Below are 23,760 nucleotides of genomic sequence, written 5' to 3' on the forward strand. Positions count from 1 at the left end.
ACAACTAACAACCACGTCAATTGGGAAATGGAAATTAATTCCACTGCCTGACTTATTTTGACTTTATTTTCTTTCTTTTTTTATAAGTGGTGATTTAGTCAGAGTCCCAAGTCAAAATAGATAGAACATCATCGTCATACAGTTGAGGAGGATATGCATCAAATATATTTATCTCATCAGTTTCTTTCTATTTCCTAAACAACAGCCCTTGTCTGTGAAAGTACGTACATGATTATTTGATTGATGATCCAAAATTATAAAAGATTTGACGTGGGAAATCATTTCTTTAGTTTCAAGCCGTAGCTAGTCTAGTTACAACAAGTACACGTATGTATTAGTTATTATAAATATTTTTATTTATTATTTTAATTTAAAATGCATTTTTATTATATTTATCAAAACTTGACACGTGTTCTTGAATCTAATCATAATTCATTTTTTACTTTATATTTAGGAGTACAAACTTAATAATTTAATGTTTGAGAAAATATAGGAGGATGCTCATTGGCAAAACAAGAGATATATGATGCCGAAAGGGGAAGTAGGGCATGGGTTTAGTTACATGTGGAAAACCAAATTTATGAGAAATATTAATAACAAAGTTAAGTGAGCGTTGAGTGACGTGAAGTCCTCCATTTAATCTTCTCATCTGCCTCCTTCATTGCCTCGGTCCCGTTGCCTTTAAATCCCCACCCCCCCCTTTCCCACCTAATATCTCGCCTCCCCCTCCTCCTCCTCACCACTACCACCACTACGCTAGCTCTTTAGCTCTCTCTCTCTCTCTCTCTCTCTCTCTCTCTCTAGGCCCTCCAACTTTCAACATTTTATTTCTTCTCTCTGAGCCCATTGCGGCATTAGCTCCAACTCCTAATAAACAATATCAAACAAACAACACAAAATGCCTCCAATTTTGCCGGACTTCTCCAACTCCGTCAAACTCAAGTATGTAAAACTCGGCTACCAGTACCTTGTCAACCACATTCTCACCCTCACTCTCATCCCCATCATGGCCGGTATTTTCTTGGAGGTGCTTCATCTNGGCCCCGACGAGATTCTCAAGCTCTGGACCTCCCTCCACTTCGACCTCGTCCAAATCCTCTGCTCCTCCTTCCTCATCATCTTCATCGCCACCGTCTACTTCATGTCCAAGCCCCGCACCGTCTTCCTCGTGGACTACGCCTGCTTCAAGCCCCCCGTCACCTGCCGAGTTCCCTTCTCCACCTTCATGGAGCACTCCCGCCTCATCCTCAGCAACAACCCCAAATCCGTCGAGTTCCAGATGCGGATTCTCGAGCGCTCCGGCCTCGGCGAGGAGACTTGCCTCCCTCCCGCCATTCACTACATCCCTCCCAACCCTACCATGGAGGCAGCCAGGGGCGAGGCCGAGCTCGTCATCTTTTCCGCCATGGACGCTCTCTTCGAAAAGACGGGCCTCAAGCCCAAAGACATCGATATTTTGATCGTCAACTGCAGCCTCTTCTCCCCCACCCCCTCCCTGTCCGCCATGGTCATCAACAAGTACAAGCTCAGGAGCAACATCAGGAGCTTCAACCTCTCCGGCATGGGATGCAGCGCCGGCGTTATCTCAATCGATTTGGCGCGTGACCTTCTCCAAGTGCATCCCAATTCGAACGCGGTGGTGGTTAGCACCGAGATCATAACCCCTAATTATTACCAAGGCAAGGAGCGGGCTATGCTTCTGCCCAACTGTCTCTTCCGGATGGGTGGGGCCGCCTTGCTTTTATCAAACCGGAAATCCGAGCGCCGACGTGCCAAATACCGATTGGTCCACGTGGTCCGGACCCACAAGGGATCCGACGACAAGGCGTATCGGTGCGTGTTCGAGGAAGAGGACAAGGAGGGCAAAGTGGGGATTTCGCTCTCGAAGGATCTGATGGCGATCGCAGGAGAGGCGTTGAAATCGAACATCACGACGATGGGGCCGCTGGTGCTTCCGGCGTCGGAGCAGTTGCTCTTCCTTCTGACGCTGATCGGCAGGAAAATCGTGAACCCGAAATGGAAGCCGTACATTCCGGATTTCAAGCAGGCGTTCGAGCACTTCTGCATCCACGCGGGAGGGAGGGCAGTGATCGACGAGCTGCAGAAGAACCTGCAGCTGTCGGCGGAGCACTGCGAGGCGTCGAGGATGACGCTGCATAGGTTCGGCAATACGTCGTCGTCTTCACTGTGGTACGAGTTGGGGTACATTGAGGCGAAGGGGAGGATGAGGAAAGGTGATAGGGTTTGGCAGATAGCGTTCGGGAGTGGGTTTAAGTGCAACAGTGCGGTTTGGAAGTGTAATCGGAACATCGAAACGCCGTCGGAGGGGCCTTGGGCTGATTGCATCGATAGGTATCCGGTTCATATTCCTGAAGTTGTGAAGCTCTAAGAAAATCATCAAAACCCACAAACATCAAAATTAAACCACAAACAAAGCTTGCATTAAGGCATGCCCTGATTGGTGATTAGTGATTGGTGATTGGTGATTGGTGGTGGGTTTTCTTCTTTGATTCAGTTCAGTATCCATATCCATCACTTTTGTTTAGTTTTTATTATTATTTGTCTTTCAACTTTCTTGTCCCTATGAATTTGCATAGAAGCTAAAATATGCTTTTGATGTATTATGCATTCCATATGTAAGGAAAACACAATCGAACTTATTATTGTTGGAGCTTAAAATAAGAAAAGAGAAGAAGAAAGAAAATCAGTAGCTTAGCTAGGTCTTTATATATATAGGAGGTAAGGTAACTTAATTATACTGGTGTTGAAATAAATGAACATAGTTGTTGTGTTTGATTGATTATTCGCAAAAAGAAAGAAGAAGAAGAACATATGCTCATATGCTCATATGCTCATATGCAATGCAAGGCGCCTCCCAATATGATATTTTGTTTCTTTAAATATTAGATGAATCCTTTCCTTTGTGGTTTTGTGTCTTTGTGTCTTTGTGTCTTTGTGTCTGTGTTGTGTAAGTGCAGCAACAGCAGCATGGTTTGCTTTTTAACTTTTGATGGCCTTTGAAAATTCGATTTTGGTTTTTCCAGTTGTTGTGACTCGTGAGTTTATGCATTGACCAGTTGTGCCTACTTTGTTTGGTATTTTGTTAATTGAATGAAGGGGTATCCTATCGTATCGGTGGCATGATATATATGAGTCATTTATAAAGCGAACCGAATTTAGGGTTGGATGTCAAATTATAAACTCTGTCTTGTCTTCCGATGAGAATATCAATTGCGATCGATAACCACCTCTCATGTTGATAATTGATGCAAGCTCTCTCTCTCTCTCTAAATGAATGCCTTGAGCAGATGATGGAAGAGAGAAAAAAAAATTACGAATTGAAGGTTTTCCTCGTTAATTAAAAAAGAATAAAATCAATATTGTCATCGTCTACAAGAGCTACGTACCACAACTCATTACAATAAAGGCTTATTATCACAAAACATCCCTGAGGTTTACGAAACTATCAGATTGCATCCTTAATGTTTTTTTGTGTCACTTATGGTCCTCAAAGTTAGTATGTGCAATCACAAATGGTCCCTGACGTTAGGGTCTGTCAAAAATTCTGTTAGTTTGCTATCGTGGCATACATATATATCACAAAACATCCCTGAGGTTTACACACTTATCACAAATGGTCCTTACGAATTTTTTTTAAAAAAAATTAAAATTCATAAAATTTTGGTTTTCTTTTTAAAATTATTTATAAATGAAAAAACAATTTATAGAAGGATTTTAATCTTGAGGACCATTTATGAACCCTAAACTTTTAGTTTTTTTTTCATTTTTAAATTTTATGAATTTTAAATTATTTTTAAAAAACTTCATTAGTTTGTTGATGTGGCATATATATGGAGCCCACATCTACAATAATATAGTGTCACATGTATTTAAAATTTAATATATATTTTAAAATAATTATAATTCATAAAATTTTAAAAAGAAAACAAAAATTTTATGAATTTTAAATTTAAAAAATTTCGTAAGGACCATTTGTGATAGGTGTGTGAACCTTAAGGATGTTTTGTGATATACATATATGCCACGTCAGCAAACTAACGGAATTTTTGACGGTACCTAACGGCAGGGACCATTTGTGATCATACATGCTAACTTTGAGGACCACGAATGACAAAAAAAAACATTAAGGATGCAATCTGATAGTTTCGTAAACTTTAGGGACGTTTTGTGATAATAAGCCTACAATAAATATCGTATAGAGGTGGCTGGTATATATATAGGTTTCGTGTTAAATTATAAATCTTGCATATGTAGGTACATTTTTATCATATATATAGTTCCAATCCAATTACATCTAACATCATGTTGATCGCTCTTACACAAAATAAGATCAATATATATATATATATATATATGAATAAGTAGTAGTATAATAGAAAAAACAAAAAACTCATAAAGAAAACAAGTGAAGAAACCCTAGGGGTGGCGGCTACCCCCCACCCTTCTGCTCCTCCCTCCCTCCCTCCTTGCCCATGCTTTCCTCTTGCTCTTTTTGTTTTTGTTTTTGTTTTTATTTTTTATTTTTTGTAGACTTGGTTCTGGCTAGCTATCATCTTTTTGATTTTCATAGAAAAGTGTGTGGCAGAGGGTGGAGGAGAGTTATAATGAGAAGCTTCAGATCTAGGGGTTTATTCCCCATTGGATTTTCGATATTCTCTCGTGCTTTGGCAGATCATGATGCACTCTTCTCTCCTCTTGGCAGATTTGGTTGTTTTTGTTATGGTTCTAGATGGCTTTGGTTGTGCATCATTTGTAGTGCAAAGTGTTGTTTCTTAGATTTGGTGTAGTTTGTTATTAAAGTTCATAAACTCTATGAGTTGTCCGGTTTTTTTTCTTGTAATTCCCATAAATTTTGTTGAATTTTCTGAGTGGTCTAGTTTCTCTAGGAGAGTTATGCCGGTTAGCTGCCAGGTTTGTCATTGATGTAACTGACTTGATTTAGGACAAGGTTTAGACGGTATATAGGGGTTTTTAGACAAGTTCTTTGTGATTTATTCTCTTTATATCATTTTAGCTTTAGAGCTGATTCTAGTCACTAGGAAAGCTTTACCCATGTCTGTTGTATTGCTAATCAAGATGACTTTCCATGTACTTTTTCAATTGATCTAATAAAATACTGTCGTTTGTGATATGCAACTCACCAGTTCTACATTTAGCATATATGCTATAGCAAATGCGAATCTACTTATGCATGTTCTTATATGTGAATGGGGTTCATCTATGTGAGAGATGGATGCAATAGAAATATTTTGTTCAACACGTAGTCTTAATTGAGGTCTTCTCCAATAGTCCTAAATCCAAATTTTCTCCCATTCAAAAAGTAACTATTTCGGTTTTGTCTGGACTCAAATCGTTTTTTCACCCAACCTTTTAGACTAAAATTTTAAATCCGCAACTTTATTAAATTGTTTAAGAATAGTTTAAGTCTAATTTTTGAAAATGGATAACTTTTCTTCATTTAATCTTTTTAAAATAACTTCATATTTAATTTTGTGAACAATTTGACCTAAAAAAATTGAAACTCCACAAATATGATTTTTGGTAGATTATTTGAGAAATGAGTGGGTATTTATGGAGTTTGGAGGGAGTTTTGGGGTTGAATATGATTTAGATTAATTTAAAATATTATTTTGACCGTTTAATTTAAATTTCAACCAATGAATAAATTTAATCTAGATATTTGATTTGGGTTACTATTGGAATATAAAATAAAGAGATGTTTGAATTGTTGCCGTTGGATTCCAATGGCAACGTCACTAGCGCTTGCCATGTGGCGAGACAAAATATGCATGACCAGTAGTGTGGGCCCCAGTCGCCCCTCCTTACACGTGGACTGCGTTAGTCTTGAGTGGGCTCCACCAAAAAGTTTTCCAGTTCAGACAATACTTGGATTGGTATTTGGCTCCAAGTTTGGATTTTCCTAAATTTTAATCCCTTATTTTTCTTGAATTGTGAGAGAAATTAGGCTAAAATTTAGGATATTTTGAATTCGGGCTCATGAGTTGGAGATGACCTTACGAAATTGTCCTTCCTTGAAGACAATTGTTCCTACCATTTTGCTCAATCAATGTATACAAAGATGCCAAAGTAACAAGGTTTTGTGGACCACCAAATGAAAAGGGATATAGCTCTCGTTAATTAATTTTGTTGCAGTGGTGTCCAAAATGCAGATAAAGAGGAGGTCCTGGAGTTAAAGCTATACAATTGAAACAGTTCATCAAACCTACTACTGGTGAACGAATTCATGATTACATTACAGGTGGAGAGCTAGAGAGAGAGAGCGAGCGAGTGATGAAGAAAATAAATATGAATCTGATATTATATACTGTTTACTTTTTACAGGGGACATTTATTGTTTCACCCACACACACAGAGCATCAAATGAGCGAAGAATTCACGCTGACAGACGGACAGGCTTATCGTGTACAAGTACAACTACAGTCTACTATACAAGCGAGAAGAGAAGAGTCTCAGAAAACTTTGTCAGAACATAAACAAATAAATAATTAAATAATATCAAGGGAAGAGAAGAGGCAGGGCATGTTGCTTCCCGCCGCAGCTATCAGCATCTGCCCTGCAAAGCAAGCACGATATAAAGACGGATCCAGCTGAGCTGTACTGTTGCCCACCTTACTGGGCCGGTGGCCTAAATAACTATATTCATTAATAATTCCTTTCCTAGGTCAAGTACTTGCTTGCCCTTTAAATATTCAGACATGGCACCCAAAATCCAATGTTGTTGGGCCTATCCTATTGGCCCTACCAATATATATATATGTACCACACTCAAAAGTCAAATCCATATCACGTTTTGTTAGTAATCATTTTTTTATTTTTTTGAAAGATATGTTTGCTAACATTCCTCTTACTTTATATTCAAATCACAATCTTTGAATTAAATTGACAGGACCCGACCCAATTTTCGCTTTGGAATCCGAGCCGTATCCTGTGCGTGTCCGACACCTGGCGCATGTCGGGCACGAATGACCTTTTTACCCTTCTCTTTCCAAATTCTTTTTAAAACTTCCCTTAGACTTATGCCGAAAATTCGGCAGAGTCTCCCCTGTATTTTGACCAAACCCAAAGTCTTCCACCTGTCAAACAGTCTCAAATAACACACCAACTGCCAGACTAACTCAACCAACAGATCTCAACTCCAGTTTCTCATGTTCAACAAGATATCAGAGCATTTCTATACAAATTTACAGAACTATAAGAAATTTACAACGAGATCCTACACTTTGGTGGTGGGGCGATAGCTGGGAAGATGGCCCGAGTGGTTTCCTTCGTACTTCTACGGCCTGGGGGCGAAAAATAAGGTTAAAATTGTGAGTGGACAAAAATAATGCTCGTGAAAACAATTTAGAACATAATAACCCCCGTTTGAAATACATAGGGATATAAAAGCTATGATTTGATCATAATCAAACTTGAGACATTCAAATAAACATAGATAAATATAATTATATAAATGCTCACGTAATTGAACAAAGAGATATCGATATAACACATGTATGAGTATCGAAGGTACTGATATAAATGAGTGAAACAATAACTGCATTAAAAAGCTTAAAATCCTTTAAAACTGCCACCTAATTGTACCCCTGTAATAACCGTCAATTCCCCTGGCAGGTCTCGGGCGTCACGCAGGCTCCCCGAGCCGCAAACTGGCGAAATCAGGGAACTATGATCAGCCTGATCCGCCGGCAAGTCTCGATGACACCAAGTCGACTCGAGCCGCTCTGGCAGGATGCATGGGACCGTAGTCAGCCTGATCCGCAATCCTGGCAGGTCTCGGGGACACCAAGTCAGCCGAGCCGCAATCCTGGCAAGTCTCGGGACACCAAGTCTGCCGAGCCGCAAATCCTGGCACTCACGGTCCGAGCGTCCCCGAAACTCGTGAGGCAAAGTCAAGTGCACTGACATAAACTGAAATCGGACTGGATGTCCGTAGACATCGGTCCAACTCTGGGTAATCACCAAATAGAGGGTGGGTACATGGTGGTCTAAAATAACTATCTCTGATAAAATCTGATATCCTCTGTACTCTGGTAAATCTGAGTTAAATTACTATTTTCTGTATCAAGAATCTCCAATCTGTTTATTCGGCTAAATTTTTATAAAAAAAAGTAAAGATATTTCTCAATAAAATTCATGTTATATCACTTATTCAAGATCAAGTAGAAAATATAATTATAAAATCCTTTACGAAAGAAAAGTCCACTCACTGCTGGTCCGAGCTAGCTAGACCATTCGAAGGTCCCTCCTGTGGGTTAACTGGACTTCTGGTGCCTGATTATCCAAGAATAATAAATTAATAAACTGTTGAATAAAAGAATTAAATTAAACACCCTGCCCCCGGCTCCTAGAAATACGTGCACTCATTTTAAAGTTACTATTATGCCCACATTAGCTTTTTAGACAGTTAGACCGGCCTTAAAAGACCCAAAACCTTACTAAGTGATAAACTGCCAGATCGGCCGATCCGGGACCCTGTGGGTCCACGATCTCCGATGCCCAATCTGGGCTCCTCAGAAGGTTCCTTACAGAGAAGGAACCATGTTCTGCGAGTTTGGTCCGAAACGGACTGTCAGATTAGCCAAAATCGCGTTATCGCTTAAAATCCAAACCCTAGCCCCAGGGCTCTAAAATATGCGAGGGCAAAATCGTCTTTTGGGTAGAATAAAGAAATCTTAATTTTTAGATATTTTGGTTTGGGTTCTTACATAAATTGTGTTGAGCTCTCTAAATATATATATATATATATATATATATCATAGTAAAATTAAGAAATAGTTCAAGACAACAAATAAGGTCTAACCCAATACAAAATGACTTGATTTGCATCTTAGTAGTTTCATATTCGAAATTCCATAACATCATGGTGGTGTGTATGTGAAAAACCATCCTCCCATACATTTATAGACATACTAACTATAATTATAAATGTAAATTGTTTAGTCTTGGTTTTTTTGGTCAATTGTTTAGTCTTGGTTAGGTTGGTGAAGTAGAGCACATCATCGCCAGTTCATCACCTTCACCAATAACCTATTTCCCTCTCATACATGTTTCTTTTCTTTCGCCCTACTTCTTCCCTCCTACATTGAAGATAATATTTCCTTTTATACCTCACAATTTCAATTTCGATCCAAAATTTTCCCCAATTTGTTAAATCCTAACGGCACAATATACCCCAGTTAGTTGAGTCAGAGAAAGAAAATTGAAGGTGCTTCCTAAAAAGATAAAAATAAAAAATTATACTTAACAAAAAATAATAGAATATTTATAAATTATAAGATTTGACAAATTCAGTAATCAAACTAATTTTTTTTTGAGTGATGAAATTGAATTTTCGCTTAAAACATTGTAAACTAGGCCTGCACAATTGATCGGCCTGGTCCAAATGGCGTTTGATCCGGAATAATTTTGTTGGGTTGATGCGGGCACACATCAAACGGATCACATTTCACGACCACCCGACAAATTTGACACCGAAAACGTAATGGGAAATGAGAACACCCAATAAAAACAGAAGCAAAAGCGTCAGTCAAGCTTAAGACATTGTATTTGAACCTGGTTTGCAATTTCGTCCTTATTCTTTCCCAACAACCAACAATCCAATCCAACAACCCCCCACCGCATTTATATATTTGTCCTCTTTTTCTTCTCCGTTGCTACTATCTCTGGAGTCCCTATAGTAATAGCGAGAGAGATGGGATTGAAGAAAGCGACGACGTCGTTGGAGGAAGTGATAGAGAAAGCAGGAGGTTGTGCTGTGGTGGACGGAGGGTTCGCTACCCAGCTGGAGAGACACGGCGCTGCCATCAACGACCCTCTCTGGAGCGCCGTCTGCCTCATCAAAGACCCCGACCTCATCAAGCGGGTCTGTTTCTCTCTCTCTCTCTCTCCCTCATTGCCCATTTCCTGATTTGTTATTATTGTATCTATACAATAAATATACTTACTTTGGTTGGCTTGGTTCTGATGAATGTTGGGTTTTGGTTCAATTGCTTCATCAGGTCCACTTGGAATACTTGGAAGCCGGCGCAGATATTCTGGTCACTTCATCTTACCAGGTATAATTCTTTATTTTCCTCATTTATAACATTACCCACAATTTTGTTCTCTCTGTTCTTTCTTTTTGGTTCTGCACATTTACCATATGATAAAGAATGCATAAAATATCAGCAGCAAATGTACAAAAAGATTCTGGCTTTCACATAAAAAATACGATCGATTAGGTGGGCCAAAGATGCGCCTGTGTTTGCAGGATTTTTATATTCATTAAACCCACATTGCCTTTCATTTGCTTTGATAGGCCACAATTCCTGGATTTTTGTCCAGAGGACTGTCCATTGAAGAAGGGGAGTTGTTGCTGAAGAAAAGTGTGAAATTGGCTGTTGAAGCTCGCAACAGTTTCTGGGATGCTCTCAAAGTGACACCTGAGCATCAGTATAACAGGGCTTTGGTTGCTGCCTCTATTGGAAGCTATGGAGCTTATCTTGCTGATGGCTCAGAATATAGGTACCCCAAGTTTCAGATTGCAATCATGGCTAACAAATATATTTTATGTACTTTGTTCAATTATATAATTTGGATGTGTCAATGTTTTCAGTGGATGTTATGGACCCCAAGTGAATGTTGATAAGCTCAAGGATTTCCACCGACGCAGATTGCAAGTTCTTGTGGAAGCAGGTCCTGATTTACTTGCATTTGAGACCATCCCTAATAAGCTTGAAGCTCAGGTTTGTGCTTCTACCAATCTTGCTTTGCAGAGTTTCATGGAGTTTCAGAACTTGATGGTATCTAACTTGATTTCTGTAAACATTTGCAGGCCTGCGTTGAGTTGCTCGAAGAAGAAAACATTCAAATACCATCTTGGATATGTTTCACCTCTGTAGATGGTGAAAACGCCCCATCCCAAGAGAGCTTCAAGGAATGCCTTGACATAATAAATAAGAGTAACAAAATACATGCAGTGGGAATAAATTGCGCACCTCCTCATTTGATTCAGTCTCTCATCTGCAAATTTAAAGAGGTAACTTCTAAACTAGAAAACAATTCAACCCCAAAAGAAATATTAAAAGAAAAGGTGAAAGTGATCTAACACATATGCTATTTCTCCAGTTAACCAATAAAGCAATTGTTGTGTACCCTAATAGTGGTGAGATATGGGATGGCAAAGCTAAAAGATGGCTGGTGAGTTCATCTGGTTTTAGAACCTCTCTCTGTCTTCTCTCTTTCTCATACACTGAATCCACACAAACACAAAATATGATGCATGATCAACTAATGAATTTTGGATTGTGTTAAATGAACAGCCTGCCAAGAGTTTTGATGACAACAATTTTGAATGCTTTGCAACAAGCTGGCGTGACGCAGGAGCTAAACTCATTGGAGGCTGTTGTCGGACAACACCTTCCACCGTTCAATTTATTTCTAAGGCTCTAAAAGGAAATTCGTGCTGATCAAGTAACAGTGACGGCTATATTTAGGAATTTTTAGGTTAACCGAGATTGATTTGGTTACATAAATTCTTTTGGTTTGGTGTTAGAAGCCATTTGTTTAAGAAATTGCCTTCTGTTGGCAAATGAAAATTGTTACACGAAAATTTTTTTTTGAAAGAAATGCAGAGTTTGTTATTGATCGTGTCTCTGAGTTTTATATTATCCACCTGAGAATAGTAAATATTGCTAGCACTTTGATATAACGGTATAAAATGACTAACTTTGGTTATTCTGTTCCACTTTATATTGAGTTGTATGTAAACTACAATTATCAAAATGAAAATCAGAAGGGGAAAAAAAATCAATTTGCGGATAAATTATGGAACATGTTGCTCAAAGCCTCATCACTTAGGCACAATATAATTGATCAAAGTTAAAAAAAATTTACAAGGTTTAACATTGATTCATTTCTGTGACCTTAAGAGTTCTTTTTACTCTATAAGCAGGACTAGAACCGAGATATGCAAACCAGTTCCCCGACCATTCAATATTTGATGATAATTAACGCCGTGAACCACGCTTATCATAAGGTCCCCAACCACTGCTGTAGCCATTGCCATATGAACCACGTGAATATCTCATATCAGGACTTCCATTCATCATTCCATAACCCCCACCACCTATACAGATAAGAAAGGCGTCAAAACAGCTTGCCTTCTAGAGATCAAGTTAAAAATCCCAGAGTATGAGATCCATGAGCACTAAAATTGTGTGTGTGCGTATGTGAGCACGCGAGACATAGAGAGAGAGAAGGATCACCTCGTTCTCGTGCCCTCCTGCCTGCATTTAGCTGCTCTGCTCTTAGCTTCTCTATTTCACGAGCCATGGAAACAAGGTTATTTTCCATTGCTTGCTTTTGTTCCACTTGTTCTTCACTGGCTTTCCTCTCATATTCATAAGCTCTCCTTAAAAAAAGTGTTGCAATGTCAATCCACATATGCATACAAATAAAGCAGTTGCTAACGTATCTGAAAATTCATCAAGTATCGTCCTAATATGTGTCATCCATCTCCTTAAAAGCAAAAGAAGAGCAAGATATTATTACGCCGGAAAACTAATTAAAAGTTCACTGTAAAAAACCTGGTCTCAACAAGCTCGTTTCGCATCCCATCAATATCAGCCCTCATGGGAATTAGCTGCTGATTCTCAGCTTGCAATCGAGTTATCTCCTGTGTCAGACCTTGGACTTGGGAAGACAACTCTTGCCGCAAAGCACTTAATTTCTGAACTTCAGCTCTTAACGGGATAACCTCTGCCTTTATAGGCTCAGTAGCACGGAGATCAGCTTCTAGCTTCAATCCTCTCTCAATTAGCTCCCTAGACTGTGCCTCTTTCTCAGCCCGGAGTTTAGGTAAGACCTGCCCCAATCTATGAATCTCATCTTTCGCATCTGTCAATTCCCTTTGAAGAAGGGTATTATCATCAATTACAAGCCGGTTCTCAGCAATGATTCGCTGCATTTCTCTGTGTTTCATTGCAAATTCTTCTTCCAAAGCTGCAGGGTGTACACTCAAGTGTCCCAGTCCTCGGTTCATGAGAGGTCGAGGATCATCATGGTAACCTCGATAACCATCAGCATGGCGAGACATACGATTTCTCCCGGACATTACAGAGATCCTGCAGTAGTGATACCATCATCACACTATTTTGGTACGACCAAGAGAGACATAAATTAAGAAAGAAGATAAAATATCATCCTTCGTTGAACTGTTCAAGGAACAGAGCTGCCCAAACAAAACAATGAAGGGAAATATACGAAACATCTTGCATCTCTGTGGATTCCATGCTTCCTCGATTGCTTCAAGAACACCATTTGAGATGCAAGGAATGTTACAATATCTTCCATTTTCATCAGATCAGGGATCAAGACTTTAATAGTTAACAACTCTCAAACATGTGAATTAAATGTGATCCCAAAATTTTGTAATTAAAAGTACTCAACTAAATGACCTCAAATTATGAATTCCAATCTCGTTCTATATGTAAACGAAATCAAATTATGAAGCCCTATCTCTTTCTTTCTAAAAGAAACACAAACCACAGATGCCAATCTCAATTTGTATCTTCAAAGTAGCCTAAGCACTAATCTAAACATAAAAGAAGAGAATATTATTTAATCATCTCTATTGTTTCTTTAACTTTGTTATATTAGGAGCGTAGTCATCCGAATTGATCTTGCAAGTTGCAACCAACATCGACGAAATAGTCAACGCCAACTAAGGCTAACAAAATCTATTAATGAAGTTAAATCTAGAACACAAAAAAAAAGAACTAGATAACCTGGTGGAAAATAAGAGCAAAATGATAAAAGAAAACCATCTGATTTTGCTGGATGCTAGCTGAAAAGTTTTATGACTAATCAACTGAGTCAAATCTATGGAAACCTGTGGAACCACCTTCATGACTAAAGATGAAAACCATAAAGCCCTCTCAAGTTCTCAAACAACCCATCCTCTTTCGGGCAAACAAACAAATACGAAATTGATGTGGTACCAAAAAAACTGTAACGGAAGTTCTTCTTCATCCTATATTTGCCTATTCACGCTGCACAATAACTCACTACGCCTTATATTGCATCATGGGGTTCGATGTTTGATATTTTGGATTAACATCAACTACACGGCTGCATTCAAATCTCTTAAAAGTAGAAAACTTTGATCTTACAATAAATTATTGGCAAGCTGGAAACATGCTTCGCTTATTTGCACTTTGCAATTCCATAATCAAATTTATTAATTACAGAAAATTAAATAAAAACAATATAATTTTCATGTTAAAGTTTGAATAAGTGCGTTCAGCCCTGCTCATAATTTCAAGCAAAAAGAAGTAAATGTCAACGATAACATATATATGCAGGTGAAGCAAGTTGTAAGCTTCCACCAAATAATCGGAGCAAGTAAAAACTTACCTAAAGAAGGAGCCTTTAGACTGCGCGCCAGTCTCTGATCTTCGACGGGAACAGTGCTTGCCTCAGCAGCTCAGCAGAATAGCCAACCCTACAACCAGCCAACAAGGCGATCGGATTTCTTATTGACGAAATTACCCTTGTTGCCGCTTCAGGCTAACGTTCTCAGGTTTCACTCGTTGTGGGCCTTCTGGCCCAACCAAAGAAACTAAAAATTGTAATGGGCCAAGACCCAGTGCATAATTTCTTCACGGGCTCCAATAATCGGTATGGGCCGTAGAGTGAGATTACCTTTCTTTTTTTTTCTTTTTTTTTTAATTTCTCGTCTGATATATTTATTACTCTTTCAGTTTTTACTTCTTTAATTTCATTATCGTACTTATCATTGTTGCATTTCTTACATAATCATCATTGTCACATTCCGCTACCACATGCTTTTTTTTTTCTTTCTCTTTTTACAGCATCAACTACAAACTCATCAATCAATTGGTGCACTTTCGCATGGATCATATCATATATTAGTTTTTCTAAAGTTAATTCAACAATTTTCAGAAAATTCTTTAGAACGCAACTCTTTTCTCAAATATTTTATTTTTTGTAACATTGTTATGTAATATCAGCCCATATCATACGGGGAAAAGTAGAAAGAAGAAAGGTCGGTAAACTTGTTAATTTTGAAAAACTTATCATAATTACCAAACCTTATCCCATATATACATGTTGTGTAGTAGTGGACAAATATACATAAGTGAGTGAGATTCCAAAATTATTTTAGAGAGAGACGGAGAGAGAGGGATGGGGCTACAGGCCCTACAGATAGATAGCTACAGAAATAAAAATCCTTTTCAACCTAACCAAGGAATAATATGTCGATATTTCTTGAAGAAAATTCCGCTGTCATGACTCTCTGCGGTAATCTTGTGCTTGGGTTTCATTGTCACAGATGAGATGAGATGAGATCTCCACATCAGCTTTATCCATACATCAGTTTTTCTTTCTTTCTAGCTAGCTACGAGCCTACGAGATGTTCAAGTCTAAACCAATTATAATAAAAAGACCTCTATTTTCTTCCATATAATTTTGTGAGTTCATCTTCTTAATTCAAACGGTCTCTTTCTATTAATATTCAAGAGTGACTTCTGGGTTCTTGATTTCTTAGATGTGGAACAAGAGAGAGAAAATTAGAGTGCATGTTGTGATCAGATACAGCAAGACAAATGAGAGAAATGGCACAGAATGTCAAGTTATATATATCATATGTATACGATAGAAGATGATCTTTACGTTATGTGGAAAGATATGATTGGGGGCACGTGATTCTGTGGGGACCGCAGTGCATGGAGTCAAGGTAAGAGTCCGGAAGTTTAAACAAGTAAATATTAGTGATGGAGAAAATGGGGCAGGGGACGGAGGCAATCCAACAAAAGCATATCTTTCATATTAGAAAGTGAGAGATGGAATCAACAGGACTTCTCATCCATTACCCCCCCTTGGCTGGGCCCCATGTGCACTAAGAAACGAGAAATCCATCGGTGGGGAAAAGTAGCCAATCAGAAGCCAAGGATTTGGATCAACTTTTTAAGCTCGCCCAATTAGAAAATAGATAAGGCATTGGTGTGGGCCCAAAAGTACAATCCTCTCTCTCTCTCTCTCTCTCTCTCTCTCTCTCTCTCTCTCTCCCAAAAGTGCAAATCCAAGAGCTGTCTTCGCTGTTATATGGCCTGTAAAAGCGCAGGATGTGGGACACTCACCGCTTCCTCTAGCGCTTTACCTAAATAAAGAGCACAATTCAACAAACAGTTGCTGTGCACTCTTTGGATTTGATCTATCTTTCTCTTCTTTGATTTTACTTCACTCTTTCAACTTTTCAAAACTTTGTTGTGATTTGATTTTCCTCGATGAGCTCCAACAAGAAAGTGGCAAACGCTGTCGGTGCCAAAACGGCAAGAGCGTGCGACAGCTGCATAAGAAAGAGAGCTCGCTGGTACTGTGCTGCAGACGATGCTTTTCTCTGCCAAGCCTGTGACTCCTCCGTACACTCCGCCAACCAGTTAGCTCGCAGACACGAAAGGGTTCTCTTGAAAACGGCGTCGTCGGTCAAACCCACCGATAAGGATGATCAAGTTTCTGTTTCGGACAACCCAGCAGCACCGTCGTGGCACGGTGGCTTCAGGCGGAAGGCCCGGACTCCGAGGCAGGGGAAGCACAAATCCCAAGAAGGTGCCCGAAACCGGTTTCCTCAGGTGCCGGAAGTTGGGGCAGACGATAGCAACTCATATGACGGGGAAAACGAAGAAGATCAGCAGCAGCTTCTTTATAGGGTTCCCGTATTCGATCCCTTTGTTGCGGAGATGTGTACTGCTACCACGTCTGCTAATTCCAATGAAGAAGCAGTTGCTAATACTTGTGATGTTTCTAAAGTGAGCTCATCATCACCTAATTATAATCATAACGGTCATGATGGGTTTCTGCTTCCCAGTGACATGGATCTTGCTGAGTTCGCGGCAGACGTGGATAGTATGTTGGGCAGGGGGCTCGAAGATGACGAGTGTTTTGGGATGGAAGGATTGGGGTTAATGGATTCTAAAGAAAATGAATCGAATTGTAGAGTAAAGCTTGAAGAGGAGGAGGAGGAGGAGGGGGGCACGGGAGGTGTCAATTTTATGGGGTGTGAATTAGGTGAGACGCCGGAGATTGATATGATGAGAGAGCCGTTTGTGTTGAACTTTGAAGACTATGATGACTCGCCGCAGTCGTGCGGCGAACAGGATGACAAACTGGGAGTGGGAATGATGGATACTACGTACAGTGGAGATCATCAACAACATGAGGAGGTGCATACGGGTGCAAGTAAAAGCGGCAAGAAGAAGGAGATATTTTTGAGGCTGGACTACGAGGCAGTGATTACAGCCTGGGATGGCTCTCCTTGGACCTCCGGTGGTCGCCCCGATTTCAGCTCCGAATGCTTGCCTGACTGCATGGTATCTACTTCCTGCCCTAATCTTTAAATAAAAATTGTGGAAATGCCAATTATGTTGATATAATTAACCATGTGAGGGTAATCTTAGCTAGTTAATTAGGCCCAATTCATTCTCGTTTATAGCAGTTCAACATAGAATTAATTATGTGCAGGGTGTATGTGGAACTGAACTTCATTACCCGTACGGAGATCTGAACGGGCTAGGGGTGCACCCGGCAATGGCGGACGGAGGGAGAGAGGCGAGGGTGTCAAGGTACAGAGAAAAGAGGAGGACGAGGCTGTTCTCCAAGAAAATAAGGTACGAAGTGCGGAAGCTGAATGCTGAGAAGAGGCCAAGAATGAAAGGGAGGTTTGTGAAGAGAGCATCCTTTGCAGGATCTGCTTTTCCTGTGCTTACCAAATGATATCCTTAAGTTATGAGTAGCAAGAATGAAAGGGAGGTTTACTTACACGCAGTAAGTGAAGTAATTGAGTTTGTGTGTATAATTATATATATGCACATCTATTAATAAACATACTCATCCAAAGCTTAAAGGCTAGCTCGTGGTCTACTTATTTTAAATGTAGCCTCCGCTTGTTTCGTTGTAATTATCAAATTTTGTACCTCATTTTTTGTTCAACTCAGAAACTAGGGTTGAGTTAAGTCAGGCTGATATGTACAATTAACTCTTCTCACTGCTGTACAATTTTGTTTTGAATTTATTGTAAAAAGTTTTTTTAAAAAAAATTTAAAAAAACTATATCAATTGTCACATAGACATGAAACGACAAAAATTAAATGTTAAAATTGCTTCAACAGATTAGTCAAATTCTATATGGATTTAAAGACTATAAAATATATGTCAAAAATAACATATAAAAAAGTTTAATGTCAAATATTATTTTAAGATTTTTTAGTCATGAACCCCATTATTATTTACTCTTTTTTAAAATTTTATACATCATATGAGCCCCATTTACTTTTAAAAATATAATAAAATAATTTAATATTTGAGATTTCATATGGAATTGATTTTTTTTCCAAAATATCAAATTACCATATAAACAATCAAATTCAAATTTAATATTTTGCATTCATCTGACAGAACCACCCTAGTTTCCTCTTGACACTCAAGCCAGCATCTTCTCCACTAGATCCGCAACACCCAAACTCTAAAAAATTCCACAAGTTACCTAGCCTCTCCTCCATAAATCAACCCATAACCTCTAATAGATTTAGATCCCCTGGTGAGGCAAGCGAGATCTCTACAATTAGACGAGGAAAGGGAAATAAATCCGACCCAAGGGCCGGTTGAAAGGCCCTGACCAACCTAGGAAATCCTCTGGAACCGATGAAAAGTTCAGTCGGTTGAGGTTCCATGAGTTGAGAGAGAAAAGGAGTTTCGAAGAGATCTTTTTTTTTTCCGTGCTTTTAGCTTCTTTATATTAGTCATATTGATCATCAAATTAACCAAATTCTATGTAGCAGGCAAAGTACTACAAAGAATATTTGATATCTTTTTATATATCTTCCTAATAGATGAGTCACAAGCCAAAGTAACTTTGGAATGATACAAGTATCTCGTGTTGAAATCTCTCATAGAATTGTTTTCAGGGCTTTCCATGAAAAGTGTACTTTTCTTGGTTTGGTGGGTTTACGAGTCAGAAACCCACCAAGACAACAAAGACAACAGTCCTTGAATTTTGTTCTTTCGAGTTATTTTTTCCTTTTCTTTTTAAACAAATAAAATTGGACAAGTAGAGTACTATGCCCAATAATGATATTGTCATTTACCCAACAAAGAAAGGATGTTTATCTTTATCCTATGGACAGATGCTGCATTTGTTGAGATTTTCCAATTCAGGAAATTGTAATAAAGACCATAAAAATTAGATTTAACAAAGAATCTCAGAAACCAAATAATTAAGACAGAAATTAATCAGAGAGCTAGTGATGTTTGAGTGAAGATCTGATACATCAATCATGATTGTTGAGTACTAGAATTTACATATATGGATCACCAAAGGCGAAATGTAAGTATTATGTTGTGCTTGCGCATATATGCATAATATTTTACACCGAAAACTCCACCCATATTTTACACGACAGAGATTTTTCTAAGCAAAAAGCAAAGCCCAAATAAGCAACAAAAAAAGAAGAAGCAAGAAACCAATTCGGAGCCGCCAAAACATGTGCTTCTCGCATTGCATGAAGCACACTTGTATGTCCTTCTCCAACTCTACCCTCCACTTGTCACTCCCACAAAACCAACATACACAAAGATTAACCACAATTTATTAATAGCTAATTAAGACGCATTGGAACTAATCCAAGAGTCAGTTCCAACCCAACCTCTCCATCATAATCTCCGCCAGCCCCATTTCCTTCCGGACTCGGGCACAAGTCATCCGGGTCAGGAAAGTTACAAAATTCAGCCATATGTGACCCGGTTGCAAACTCAGTGAGCGAGCCAGGATGGGTTTTGGTCCTGTTCATGGATCTCTTGAACCTGTTCCGGGTTGTAACTTTGTTACGAGAAGCCCCCGAGTTCGAGTCCCTGAACACGTGGCGTATGTCGCCGGATTTGTTAGGAGGGCTGGGGATAAGGTTTAGCGCATCCGCATCAAGTCCGGCGATGGGCGACCCTGCAAGCACTGCATCAACGGCTGCTTGGCATTGGGCCCAGCTCCCGGACGACATCAAACCCACCGACCCAAATGTCGGATTCACAATCCGTCCACAAGCCTCGTACAAAAGTGACTTGAAAATAGCTGATCAAAAAACACACATAACTTCAGTGGTGGAAATGATACTTTTTGACACAAGGATAGTCTAAATTACTTTAATAGAAAGGGAAATCGAACTTGGGTGCAAGCGGCGGCGTTACTGCCCTAACAAACCGGCCTAACCCACATATGCTGCAGAATGAAATACTTAACTTCTAGAAAATAAAAAAATTAAGGTTATTAATTTAAAAATAGGGTTACCAGGGCGGAGGTGTTGGGAGCCGGCATTGATGAGGTTGAGAAGGCCAGCGCGGCCATAGAATTTGGCAAGAAAAAGAGTGGCGTTGGCTTGAGAATCAGGGGATTTGATCCACTCAATGCTGGGCCTGATTGAGCATTTCTCACTGCACCCTTTGCGAAGCACCCTGCACCCATTGCAGCTCATCCTCATTCTTTCTTCCTTAATTAACACTACAGTAGACTCTCTATCTATCTCTGTAGAAAGGTAACTGCAGCTTTAAACCGAGGTAGGTGTACGGAAAATACAGAAGGGTGTGTATTTAACAGCAGAGTTGGTGAGGGCATTGTGGGAATTATGGGTTATGCGCAGTGGTTTCTTTTGAGTGTGGGATGGAAAACCAGTGGTTTCCTTTCCTACTGCTTTTATTCCAGTTTAGGTGAAAAAGCGTTCAGGGAAGAGTGGAAAATCATCCGCCTGTTTTGTGCTTTCTACTTTTACCATCACCCTGCATGCAGACTTTTATTACGAACCTGCCATATTCCTAGTATTATTATTTATTTATATATAACAACTGGCTGGTGCGCTTTATTCTCCGCAAAAAATAATAATAATAATAGTCTACTTTATGTTTTCTTTTCTATGCAATATATTATTTTTTATGCTATACTATCTGGCTCGTAAAGGAGAAATAGGGATTGGATTCCAGGACATACATGATTAGTAATATAAGTGAAAATAATTAGATTTTTAGGACTAAATTTATGAAATATAGCACTTACAATAATGTTTTTTGTTTTTTAGTTAAAATTTAGTTAAAAATATATATAAGTTATTTTAGGAGTTCTTTATAAAATTTTAACTCCAATCATACTTTTTAATTTCGTAAATGCTACAACTTTTTTTTTATTGGTCCATTTCTATTATAAAAAAATAAAAATAAAAAACAGTTAACATTAGTTAAAGGTTTAAAATACTCATAAAATAAAGCAACATTAAATTATAGGGAGTCACTATGAGTCTTTTCTCTCTCCTCATATTTAGTAGCTCTTAGAAGTCTCCCTATTTTAGGAGGTGAATAGGGAACATGGTTGGAGTTGTATTTTTATAATTCCTCCCTAAAATTTGTTTAAAGAGTTAGTTTAGGTAGCCCATTGTGGATGCTCTTAATCAAGCACGATAAACATCCCTTTTAACCACCTAAATTTATTGTGGTATGGTAGAGCGAACATTCTTTTTCTTTATTTATATTTTTTTGGTACACTATTTTTCCTTCATTATTGGGTTTTTTTTTTTTTTTGGTTGAAACGAAACGATAAAAAAAAAATTGATACAACACGAGAACTTCCCAGGAAGTCACTCATTCTGGTACTACTCTCGCCAAACTCGTTTAATTTTAGAATTCGAATAGAATCCAGTGCATGCGAGTTGGTATCATCGCATCCCGGCATTATTTTATTATCCCATTGAATACGCACCAGTGTAATTTTGGTGGTAACAGAAGGTTAAAATGTTTGCAGTCAAAGAACAAGACAACAGTGCATAGGAAAAGTGGAAGGATGCAAGTTATTGTAAATGTTTTTGGGGAGAAATAGAAGGAACAAGAGGTAAGTGACACGTGCATTAAAAATGGCACGTGACACGCACGAGCTCCGAATCTGAAAGTTACAGCGTGCGAGCTTACTGGCGCATACGGCATGTTGGTAATTGGGAATTGGGCTACGCAGAAGTAAAGAAGCTCAGATACTCTCCTGGTTGTCAGGAGTCCGTAACCAAAGCAAACAAGTTTGGCGTACGGATGCCCAGTTTTGTTTCCCGGGCTGGTTACTGTGGGCGGCCCAATGTTTGGGCCAATGGTTTTTTTTTTTTATTATTTAAAATTTATGAAATAAAAAGGAACAAGATCCCAAAAAGAAACGACAACTAACTAATACAAATCAAGCGAGGCCTATAATTTTATTTTGAGCATTCATGCATATCTTGTACTATCTTGGACTTATTTCTCTATCACCACCATTATTGCTTCCATCATTTTATTAATTACCTACCGAATAATGCTTCTCTCCTTACCCATAAGAATGAATTCTTTCTCACCTATTGATGTGGCAGAGTCACAATTTGACATGTGTCTCTCTTGTTAAAAATAATTAATGAAAATAAATGCACCTTTGAGAATTATAAAAAATAAAAAATAAAAAGTTATTTCGTGATTAAACCACATGAGTAGGTAAGGATGAATTCCTCTTTATGGGCAAAGAAGGAGGCATTATCCTTATCTACCTAAATTACTCAAATGAATCAATTTATGTCCTCTTCAAAGTTACGTGAAAATTTCTTGTTTTACTACAAGTGTACATAATTAATGTCCTAATTTTACATTGATGACGCGGGTGCAGTTTTTTTGGTAAATCTAAGCACGCGACAAAATAAAAATATGGGCTGAGTTCATAAGTCCTATGCGAATCCAGCATTTAAGCCCGTACAGTTTATGAGCTGTTTACGAGATTGGGCTATTTTCATTTCATTTATAGGATGCTCTCCTCCTAGCCTGGCGAAGCTTTAACTTTAGCCCAACATCAGTTCAGGCCCAGCCCAACAGCAGAATACTAGCAAAATATATGAGCTGTAAATCTGTTTTGGAAGGTTAGATAGATTTAGCTATTCAAACATCCAACCAGCCATTCGAATCTTACTTGTTTTGTATATATAATGCTGAGTTTCCTGACAAGATATTTAAGTAGAAACCAAATTGGTGAATTATTGTTGGACGGCAACGTGGTTAAGCCAATCCCCCCCCTTAGGCTGGCTGGCTGGCCCAGCTTACCACCCCCGCCCATGTGCATTTTTCGTACATACCAATTAGGACATACATGGATCACCAAATCCTATCGCTCTTATTGCTATTGTTATTGCTAGTGGCGCTCACCTAGTCTAGGAAATGAAAGTGCCTTTTTAAATCTTAGCTTTGTTTAGCTCAACCATTCAAACTTTAAGTTATCATTGTATGATAAGGAGATCATCTTTAGATATCAACTTGTGTATCATATTTCTAATAGAGATAGAGCTCACTAATACAATGGGTCTCACCCTCTATTAAAAAAATAGTACACAAGTTGGTATCTAAAGATGATCTTCTTAATATTTTCCTTGAGAATACCTACGGGAGAGAGAAAAAGAATTCTAACTTAAACTCACAATCCTAATTAACTAATCTAACTCATGTATGCAACTGCAACAAACCATGATAATGAAAGGTTTTATTAAAGACTCATTTTGACTTGGGTTGGTATATGATTTTGGGCCCAAGAAAAACAAAACACGAAAGCATAAAGGGGGAAATGGATGCATCGATGAGCTAAATTGGCATTGATGAACGAATTATGATGAGGGAGGAAGGAAGGGT

At 38.7% G+C, this 23,760-nt stretch overlaps 5 protein-coding genes and 1 pseudogene across 5 annotated transcripts; 3 read left to right on the forward strand and 3 right to left on the reverse strand.

Moving 5' to 3' along the window:
- Window positions 1–710: 710 nt before the first annotated feature.
- Window positions 711–2,796, forward strand: LOC117616479 (3-ketoacyl-CoA synthase 6). Its single transcript, XM_034345807.1, has one exon. It carries the CDS (start codon window positions 899–901, stop codon window positions 2,387–2,389), a length of 1,491 nt encoding a protein of 496 aa, XP_034201698.1. The 5' UTR covers window positions 711–898; the 3' UTR covers window positions 2,390–2,796.
- A 6,793-nt stretch (window positions 2,797–9,589) lies between these two features.
- Window positions 9,590–11,674, forward strand: LOC117616480 (homocysteine S-methyltransferase 1). Its single transcript, XM_034345808.1, has 7 exons — window positions 9,590–9,904; window positions 10,041–10,097; window positions 10,340–10,545; window positions 10,637–10,766; window positions 10,856–11,059; window positions 11,149–11,220; window positions 11,343–11,674. Exons 1-7 carry the CDS (start codon window positions 9,734–9,736, stop codon window positions 11,487–11,489), a joined length of 987 nt encoding a protein of 328 aa, XP_034201699.1. The 5' UTR covers window positions 9,590–9,733; the 3' UTR covers window positions 11,490–11,674.
- A 146-nt stretch (window positions 11,675–11,820) lies between these two features.
- On the reverse strand, window positions 11,821–14,564 carry LOC117616481 (protein FLX-like 3). Its single transcript, XM_034345809.1, has 4 exons — window positions 14,437–14,564; window positions 12,609–13,145; window positions 12,288–12,433; window positions 11,821–12,148 (listed from the first exon to the last, which is right to left on the reverse strand). Exons 2-4 carry the CDS (start codon window positions 13,133–13,135, stop codon window positions 12,030–12,032), a joined length of 792 nt encoding a protein of 263 aa, XP_034201700.1. The 5' UTR covers window positions 13,136–13,145; window positions 14,437–14,564; the 3' UTR covers window positions 11,821–12,029.
- An 895-nt stretch (window positions 14,565–15,459) lies between these two features.
- On the forward strand, window positions 15,460–18,060 carry LOC117615561 (zinc finger protein CONSTANS-LIKE 6). The gene is made up of 2 exons (XM_034344663.1): window positions 15,460–17,414; window positions 17,566–18,060. Exons 1-2 carry the CDS (start codon window positions 16,332–16,334, stop codon window positions 17,815–17,817), a joined length of 1,335 nt encoding a protein of 444 aa, XP_034200554.1. The 5' UTR covers window positions 15,460–16,331; the 3' UTR covers window positions 17,818–18,060.
- Window positions 18,061–19,322: 1,262 nt separating this feature from the next.
- LOC117615382 (LOB domain-containing protein 40-like) lies at window positions 19,323–20,645 on the reverse strand. The gene is made up of 2 exons (XM_034344453.1): window positions 20,381–20,645; window positions 19,323–20,164 (listed from the first exon to the last, which is right to left on the reverse strand). Exons 1-2 carry the CDS (start codon window positions 20,568–20,570, stop codon window positions 19,698–19,700), a joined length of 657 nt encoding a protein of 218 aa, XP_034200344.1. The 5' UTR covers window positions 20,571–20,645; the 3' UTR covers window positions 19,323–19,697.
- Window positions 20,646–21,684: 1,039 nt separating this feature from the next.
- Window positions 21,685–21,802, reverse strand: LOC117616923 (annotated as a pseudogene).
- Between the last annotated feature and the right edge of the window lie 1,958 nt (window positions 21,803–23,760).

This window comes from Prunus dulcis, chromosome 1 (genome assembly GCF_902201215.1).
Source record: "Prunus dulcis chromosome 1, ALMONDv2, whole genome shotgun sequence".
Classification (NCBI taxonomy): Eukaryota; Viridiplantae; Streptophyta; class Magnoliopsida; order Rosales; family Rosaceae; genus Prunus; species Prunus dulcis.